Source organism: Dreissena polymorpha, chromosome 5, assembly GCF_020536995.1.
Source record: "Dreissena polymorpha isolate Duluth1 chromosome 5, UMN_Dpol_1.0, whole genome shotgun sequence".
NCBI classification, from domain to species: domain Eukaryota; kingdom Metazoa; phylum Mollusca; class Bivalvia; order Myida; family Dreissenidae; genus Dreissena; species Dreissena polymorpha.
Genome location: NC_068359.1, coordinates 57,186,832 through 57,196,745, shown reverse-complemented (window position 1 = coordinate 57,196,745; position 9,914 = coordinate 57,186,832). Strand labels below are relative to the sequence as shown.

At 35.7% G+C, this 9,914-nt stretch overlaps 1 protein-coding gene across 3 annotated transcripts in view; it reads right to left on the bottom strand.

Moving 5' to 3' along the window:
* Nucleotides 1-7,811: 7,811 nt before the first annotated feature.
* Nucleotides 7,812-9,914, bottom strand: part of LOC127881844 (uncharacterized) — a 37,529-nt gene continuing 35,426 nt past the window's right edge. For all 3 annotated transcript variants that reach the window (XM_052429992.1, XM_052429993.1, XM_052429994.1), the window contains exon 11: nucleotides 7,812-9,405. In XM_052429992.1, coding sequence (XP_052285952.1) covers nucleotides 8,966-9,405 — 440 coding nt within the window. In that variant the 3' untranslated portion in view covers nucleotides 7,812-8,965. The remainder of the gene's footprint in view (nucleotides 9,406-9,914) is intronic.

Below are 9,914 nucleotides of genomic sequence, written 5' to 3'. Positions count from 1 at the left end.
TTTTGAAGTTCATAGATAATAAAAAAAATATAATATACTTAAATGTTTGTTGCAGAATGTATTTTGTGCAAATATCACACATTTATTGCAGCTCACATGAGCACAATGTGCTTTTGGTGAGATTTTGTGATCACCTTTTGTCTTTCTTTTGCTGGCCGTTGTCAAATGTGTAATTGTTTACACTACAGAGTTAACGTTTATTGCCCAATCATCATATATGATCAATACATTTTCGCCAAGGATAAATTGGCATAGTTTGAAAACTGGTTCATGCGGGCTCAAAACCTAATTACCCCCCCCCCCCCCCTTCAGCATGTTTCAGAAATGGTTCATTACCATTGAAAAACTCGGACAACAAGGGACGAAGAAGTTTTCATTATATGGCTTTGGTAAAACAATCTGAGCGCTGTGGAAGTATAATTTATTGCCCAAACTGCATGACACTCCTCAGAACCTTTGTCCTGAAAATATTTTATTCGGACTTGAAACTGGGGTACATGAGTTAAAAAAACAACGTCACAACAACAAATAAAAGAAAAAGCCTGTAAAAATACTTAAGAGGCAACATTTATAACCCAAAATTTATGAAACTGTGTAAGAACATTTTTCCTAATAAGTCTACCATATCAATATCTGTGTCACATATAGGTAAAACCAAGGTCACTAGATCTAATTAAAGAAAAAGCTTGTGCATGAATCCTCTCAAAGAGGCCACATTTGTTTCATAAAATTTTAATTTAAATTTTTAAAGAATTTTATTGTTGCCCAGTTCCAAACTTGCCAATTTGAGATTTAAAAAAATACTAGGCAACCAGGTCAAATAACCAAGTTTGCATGTACTCTAGAGGCCACAATAATCTTCCAATCTTAATGAATTTTGTCAGCAAATTTTGTCTCAATTATATCTTGAATTTGCTTAAAACTGGACCACATGGTATCAAAAACATTGCCCCTAGGTCAAATTAATTAAAGAGCTTGCATAACTATAGATGTAGCGTTTTTTGCTTAATCATCATACAACTTGTTCATGCTATTGGTTCTTATGAAACCAAGGCCAAGCCCTTAACCCTTGACCACTTAGATACGTAGTTTGACCACTCAGATACGTAGTTTGACCACTCAGATACGTAGTTTGACCATGCAGTTAGATACATATTTTGACCACTTAGATACATATTTTGACCACTTAAACGTATTTTGAGCACTAAGATACGTATTTTGACCACTTAGATACCTATTTTGACCACTTAGATATAACTAACGACCTTTCTTACTGAATTCAAGTTATAAAGGCTTCATTTCCAACCCTAAGATAGTGATTAGCAGCAAACAGCATAACTGCGAATTACTCACCGGCTGTTCTGGTTTAATGCTGTTTGCACATAGCCATTCTCTGAGTGGTAAAGTGTTATATGGCTCTTGATACAGTGCAATAGCTGATCAGAACGGTTCAGTTCCTACAGGTCTCAGGTGAGCGACCTAGGGCCATTTGCTCTCTGGTTATAGATGCTTCTATTTACATGTGTCATTTACTAATAAATAAATTTCTTATAGAATGGAGTGTCATTATTATTATACCGCACCCAAATCAACTATGGAACCCGCATTTGCTTAAATAGACACTGTAGTCTATGAAGACACATGTTTGGATTCTGTTAAACGCACCAGACAGTTTAAGACGATTTAAACTTTCAAAAAATCATCTTTACATAATACTCAATATTTGTATATAATAATACTTACAGACATAATTAAATACCTGTATCTGTTTTTATGCCCCCGGATCTAATGATCGGGGGTATATTGTTTTTGGCCTGTCAGTAGGTCATTCTGTCCCAAAACTTTAACCTTGGTTAAAGTTTTGCAATAACTTTTGCAATATTGAAGATAGCAACTTGATATTTGGCATGCGTGTGTATCTCATGGAGCTGCACATTTTCAGGGGTTAAAGGTCAAGGTCATCCTTCAAGGTCAAATATATGGCTTCAAAGCGGCGTAATAGGGGGTATGTGTTTCTGACAAGCACATCTCTTATTGCATCTAAAATATTCTTTTAAGAATCACCTGCATATTAAAGGCTTCAGGTGCAAAAGTTGATGCGAATTCTACCGAAAAGTGAAAAAAAAGACAATGGGCCATAAATCTGCAAATACTAGTACATGCAGCCGTCAAAATATGTACGCACTTATGTACGTACTGATGAAAAATGCTTTGTGCTTTAAAAGGGCATAAAAATGTACATGTATAAAACACTTTTGTGGTAATGACAATAAACTTGATCATGTGAGATATTGAACATCATGTTTTAATATGTGAACAACCACTGTCCATTGTTAACTATACATAATTATGTGATTCGGCAATTAATGACATCAAATATTTAAACCAGTGTTGACGACTTTATAAACAAGACCTTACTAAGACCAAGCCCTTTTTCATCAAATTTTGATGGAACAGAATGTTTATCAGAATAAAGTCTAGGCCAAATTCAAATCTGGGTGGAATGTGTCCAAAAACTAGGTCACCAGGTGAATTTTAAAGAAATCCTTTTTAAGTTGTTTTTTAGTTGTACGCTTGCGAACAAGTAAGGTTAATACCACGTGTTTCAAGCCAGTTTTCCTAACTACAATAAACCTGATAACTGCCACATCTGCCGCATCCGCGCTGAGAAACAGTTGTTTAATTTATGCAAGAGGTTTGGGTTCTTCAACTATATTCATTCACAAATGAAACGTGAATATAGTGGTGATACATGAAATATTTTTGAACAGAGAGTATACACTGTAACTCCAATATAGTGCGGTCGATAGGGTCCAAGCCGCGAAACAGGGTTATAAACAGATCCACGTTATAAGTTTTGAGCTCATTTATTGCAGGGGGCTATAAAAACAAGTATAGTATAGTCTATTATATAAGTCCTGTGTATTGCCATGCTGTGTTGGCATCGCAAATACATGCATATAAACCGAATTGTATCGATAACAGTATACATACCGATTTCTAATGTGCACATTTATCAAATAATCCAATAAAGTTACAACATCACTTAAAATATAATAATCTTGAACATTTATGACAATAAATATGTTTAAGAAATTCATAAACACAACCATACGCATACGCCATTTCCAGAAGTATAAAGAATACTTAGAGAATCATTATTTCTTTAAAATTGGGAACGTAGAGGTATGATAAACAGAAAAACAGGTTAGTGCCTGATATTTTTGTAATATATCAGGCTCGGCACGAAAAAAATAACTAAACAATATTTTCTTAAAATAACTTGGACGCATATGGCATAAGACCCATTTTTGCATGATGCTGGTCTTTCAGTTCCAATCCTTAGATACTGATGAGCAGCAAACAGCATAAAAACTGAACAGACTGCTAGTTACTTGCAGGCTGTTCTGGATTTATGCTGTCTGCACATAGCAATTTTCACTTTGCTTCCAAGTGGGAAAGGGTTAAACTACCTTGGAGTGGCATGGAGATAATTATGCCCACTAAACAAGGCCCATAACTCTGACCAGCAGTGTAGCAAAATGATGACCCTATTTAAAATCTAAACTTTATGAGAAAGGTTTGTTGTAAGCAAATATAACTGTAACAAACAGATAATAGCTATCCTATTTTATGAGCACTTCATATAACAGAAATACACACATTTTATTTGTTTAAAAGTATGCATTAACAAGTTGAAAGTCATTTTACAAATGCATGTACAATATAAAAGATTGCTAATAAACACTGGTATTAATACCATATAAATAAAGAACAGGCACTTAATATAACTGTTGTCCATTGATCAGTAATTAAAATAAAAAAGCCATAAACCGCTGATGGTGCATCACAACAACAAAAATATCAAGAATAGTAATCTCTCTTCAAATTTGTTATGCATAATTTTGTGTATGAAGTGTGTACAAAATTACAATCTTAAAATTTGCTTATATGTGTATAAATCAAGATCAAAACTTTACCTGGTTGTCTAGTATATAAACAAGGGATGTTTGTAAAACATGCATGCCCCCCATATGGGCTGTCAATTGTAGTGGCAGCCATTGTGTGAATACGGTTTTTGTCACTAACCTTGACCTTTGACCTAGTGACCTGAAAATAAAAAGGGGTCATCTACCAGTGATGATCAATGTACCTATGAAGTTTCATGATCCTAGGCCTAATTATTCTTGAGTTATCATCAGTAAACCATTTTACTGTTTTGAGTCACTGTGACCTTGACCTTTAACCTAGTGACCTGAAAATAAATAGGGGTTTATCTGCCTGTCATGATCAATGTACCTATGAAGGTTCATGATCCTAATCGTTAGCATTCTTGAGTTATCATCCGGACACCATTTTACTATTTCGAGTCACTGTGACCTTGACCTTTGACCTTAAGTGACCTAAAAATCAATAGGGGTCATCTGCTAGCCATGATCAATGTACCTATGTAGTTTCATGATCGTAGGCGTAAGCATTCTTGAATTATCATCCGGAAACCATTTTTCTAATTTGAGTCCTTGTGACCTAGACCTTTGACCTAGTGACTGGAAAATCAATAGGGGTCATCTTGATAGTCATGATTAATGTACCTATGAAGTTTCATGATCCTAGGCCTAAGCATTCTTGAGTTATCATCCAGAAACCATTTTACTATTTCGAGTCACTGTGACCTTGACCTTTGACCTAGTAACTTGAAAATCAATAGGGGTCATCTGCCAGTCATGATCAATCTACCTATGAAGTTTCATGATCCTAGGCCTAAGCATTCTTGAGTTACCATTCGGAAACCATTTTACTATTTCGAGTCACTGTGACCTTGACCTTTGACCTAGTGACCTGAAAATCAATAGGGGTCATCTGCCAGTCATGATCAATCTACCTATGAAGTTTCATGATCTTAGGCCTAAGCGTTCTTGAGTTATCATTCGAAAACCATTTTAATATTTCAGTCACTGTGACCTTGACCTTTGACCTAGTGACCTGAAAATCAATAGGGGTCATCTGCCAGTCATGATCAATGTACCTACAAAGTTTCATGATCCTAGGCCTAAGCGTTCTTGAGTTATCATCCGAAAACCATCTGGTGGACGGACCAACCGACATGAGCAAAACAATATACCCCCTCTTCTTCGAAGGGGGGAATAAAATTTACATGTTTGTGACAATTATGTTAATCCAGAAACAAATTAAAGAACACATGAAGCATTAAACTTGCATACGAGTCTTGGGAATTTTCCCTGCAGAATCAGATTAAAATGTTGTTAAAACAGAAGAACCCACAGAAACCTTAACATTCACAGACAAAACAAAGCTGTACAAACATATGCAGTAATATACATGCACATATTAACATAATAATGAAGGTGTAAGCAAGTTAGTATATCCCCATTACCTATTGGTAATGGAGGCTATATAGGAGTCACTTTGTCGGTCGGTCTGTCTGTCGGTCTGTCCCGAAATTTCATCCAATCTTCACCAAACTTGGTCACAAGTTGTATCTAGATGATGTATAGGTCAAGTTTGAATATGGGTCATGCCGGGTCAAAAACTAGGTCATGGGGTCACTTAGTATGTTTTAAACTGAAAGTTTGTCCAGACCATAACTATGTCATGTAACATTAGATTTTAAAATAACTTGGTACATTTTTCACCATCATGGGATGGTGTGTTGTGTGAAAAAAGTACGTCAATATCTTCAAGGTCAAGGTCACACTTGGAGTTCAAAGGTCAAATGCTTGTCCGGCCATAACATTTATTGTGAGATTTTAAAATCATTTGGCAAATTTGTTCACCATCATTGAAAGTGTCGCGCGAAAGAATTACGTCGATATCTCCAAGGTCACACTTTGAGTTCAAAGATAAAAAATGGCCATAAATGAGCTTGTCCGGGCAATAACTATGTCATTCATTGTGAGATATTAAAATCATTTGGCATTTTGTTCACCATCATGTGACGGTGTGTCGCGCGAAAGAATAACGTTGATATATTCAAGGTCAAGGTCATACTTCAAGTTCAAAGGTCAAAAATGGCCATAAATGAGCTTGTCCGGGCCATAGCTATGTTGTTCATTGTGAGATTTTACAATAATCTGGCACATTTGTTCACCATCATTGGCCGGTGTGTAGCGCGAAAGAATAACGTCGATACCTCCAAGGTCAAGGTCACACTTTGAGTTCAAAGGTAAAAAAATGGCCATAAATGAGCTTGTCCGGGCCATAACTATGTCATTCATTGTGAGATTTTAAAATAATTTGGCACATTTGTTCACCATCATTGGACGGTGTGTTGCGCGAAAGAATTACGTCAATATCTCCAAGGTCAAGGTCACACTGTGAGTTCAAAGGTCAAAAATGGCCTAAATGATCTTGTCTGGGCCATAACTAAGTCATTCATTGTGAGATTTTAAAATTACATGGTACATTTGTTCACAATAATTGGACAATGTGTCATGCGAAAGAATTATGTCCATATCTTCAAGGTCAAGGTCACACCTGGAGTTCAAAAGTGAAAAATGACCATAAATGAGCTTGTCCAAGCCATAACTATTTCATTAATTGTGAGATTTTAAAATGACTCTGTACATTTTTTTTGTTCACAGTCATTGGACGGCATGTCATGCAAAAGAATTCAAGAGTTCAAAGGTCAAAATGGCCATAAATAATAATGACATAATTCTTAAAAATCGCCATTTAGATTCTCTTGTTTTGTGAAGACAGCATGCAAAATAGTCTGTGTTAATGCGGCACGTGGGGGTATACGTCATGTCTGTGACAAAGCTCTAGTTGTTAACTTCAAAGATTAATTCTCTGATTAATGGGAGCAACAATATAAATGAGCCTTGCCTGTGAAAAAGGGGTTTAATGTATGTGCATTAAGTACACTTTCCGCTTTTATGATATTTTTCGTTTAGCAAAAATCTAGTTAAGGCAGAAAGTCACAACAGGCATTAAACCCCTTTTTCACAGAGCTAGGCCAAAATGTAACAAAGCTGTCACACAGCATTAATATACATAAGTAAAACACATAACCTCTGGTTATATAAATATGACTACACCTCATTATAGGATTCAATAATCATAGGATACATAATATCTGAAAGTAATGTCTTCAATATTCATAAATGCATACACGAGTACAGAATGTGTTTAGCTTAAACCTATTTATGTTAGCTTGATTGCATTAAGCCTAAGGCTTATTTGAAATACTCTCAAGTCTGCTTCCTAGGACAAGAACCAGTACTTGGTGTCCATGGGGGAGATCTAAAGATTGCTCCCACAGTGGTGATTGAACCCATGACTTTCCGGTCGCTAGTCGGACACCATATCCACTTTACTCCGGCGAACCAGAATCTGTTTAAAAACACTGAGTTCCGTATCAGAAGATGAATCTTAAATACTTTATAAAAGTTTCTAAGCAAAGAAAATATCTAAATATTTAAATCAATTAAATAAGTTATTTTATTTACATCGCCACATAAGGCAGTACATGAGTTAGAGTCTGAAGATGTCTTGTTGAGTTTCGATTCAAATGAACAATTTTTTAAGCTCAACAGTTTAAAAAAACTCACCCTGATAACATTTAACCGTTTCCCCTATATAAAGAAGCAAAGTGAAAATGGTTATTTGCAAACAGCATAAAACCAGAACAGCCTGCAAGTAACTTGCAGTCTGTTTAGGTTTTATGCTGTTTGCTCCTCATCAGTATCTAAGGATTGGAAACAAAGCCTTTAAAACTTGAATTTAGTAAGAAAGGTCTTAAAATAAATTAAACGTTCTAAGGGACAACAAATGCGTAAAAATATGTAACAAAGTGGTTATGGGTTTATATAACTGAAATATTCCAGATAAAATCAATAACTGAAAACAATCACAAGGTCATGGACAGAAATGTACGCTTGGACACCGTATGATGAAATATTCTATTTTGGCTGGTTATTCAATGCTACTTCCATTTAATGGGAACAAACATATCTGGAATGTCTAATTGAGTAATAAACATTTAGTGAAAAGACAGCTCAAACTGCAAATTTTACAAACATTCTTAAATGCCGTGCGCAAAAAATTGGCAGGTCACTGAACTTTGCTTTTGCTTTTCATATCAACAAACTTTTTTACAGAGTTTGATGAAGAATCAATGAAAAGCTGAAACACAGAATTGTGTATTGATTTGAATACACAATTGGCAATAACTCTAGAGTGCCTGGTGTGAGGTGTCTGCTTAAATGTAATGTCAACAACAAAAATCCAGAAAGTTAGGTGTTGAAACAATGAAATCTGTTTTTTTGCATTAATAAAAGGCAATAACTTTTAACCCTTTGCATGCTGGGTAATTTGTTGTCTGCTAAAATGATGTCTGCTGAATTTCTAAAATTAGCATTTTCTTCGATTTTTTTTTCAATAATTCTATCAGAATAGCAAACAGTTTGGATTCTGATGAGACGCTGTGGCGTCTCATCTGGATCCAAACTGTTTGCAAAGGCCTTCAAAATTCGGTTCCAGAACTGAAAGGGTTAAGACCCCATTGCTAATTGGCTGGTTATTAAGACTGGCCCATAATTCAGGTCAGCAAAATTATCTTAAAAGTTTGATGAAGATTCAATGAAAAATTATTTAAAGATAAGACATAGAGAATTATGCATTTTTGTAGAAAAAAAGAGAAATCATTCTAACTGCTGTATGAAAAGTGTATGATTTAGAGAACGGAAAGCAATCTGCCCATCCATTCACAAATCCATTCACCACGGGTTTTCCCATAATACTAATGTTGGAGTGTAATGAATGACATCCTGTGAAAATGATAATGACAATTTTAGTGAACACTAAATCAGCAAAGACTTGAACAATACAGCTGATGATAAAACAGAGAACTTTGTGCTCAAATTTTTCAATTAAAAGAAAAACAGAAATCACAGCATGTTCAATCGTCCTAAATTCCAGTCACATGTTTTACATGAGTCTGCTCTTAACAATCCTCATCAGCAGCCAACTCTTTAGTCTCCGTCTGATCAGGGTCGGGAAACTCCTCTTGTCCTGGTCTCACTGCAGTAGTCTCCCTTTGGTCTGCGTCCAAATCCACAGTAGTCTCCCTTTTGCCTGCATCACAATCGATAGTTTTCGGGACTGTCTGGCTGACCTGCCTCCAGTATTTCAGTTCCTCCATTTGCAAAGCTGTACTTGGTGACATTAAACCGCCGTTGGCACGGTTACTGGAAGGGGTCCCCATAGTTTGCTCTGAAGTCAAGGCCTGGGTGGTGTTTGAATGGGGCTCAGACATGTGCGCTTGCATGTAACCGGATGAAATGGAAGAGTTGTCTATTGAAACTGCCATATCACCGCTATTGTGTCTGTAGCTATTTCCATGGTTAATATTGTTTCTGCTGCTGTTGCTATGAACCATTGGAGCTGCAAGAGAAAATGTTAAATGATTGCATTTACAGTGGAACCCCTCTAAACCGGACAGCCCGGGGACCGAGAGAAAATTCCGGTTCAGAGGAGAAATTGACTATTTTACTTTCAAAAGGAAAATTTCATAGTCTAATGTGGAAAAACACACATTTTCAGCAAATTGTAAAAGTTTAATTTTATATAACATTAATTCATATTGCATCACATTAGAACAAGACATATCACTTAATCTGTTGATTCAAAAGCAATATTATCAGTCACAACATAGATCAAACAGTGCACCCTGAAAAAACTAACAATGTTATATGCATGTGTTAGATGACTTTTCAGATTGAAAAACATGTCAATGACGACCTGGTGTTGTTTTTTTTCAAACATCTACCACACATAATAGTCTTCCTCACCTTGTTGATCATTTCCTGAACAATTACTTACATTACAGTGCCACACTCAAGAACCCTTTGTTTGTTAGCAGTAATTATAATCAGTATTATCACTTCTATTGA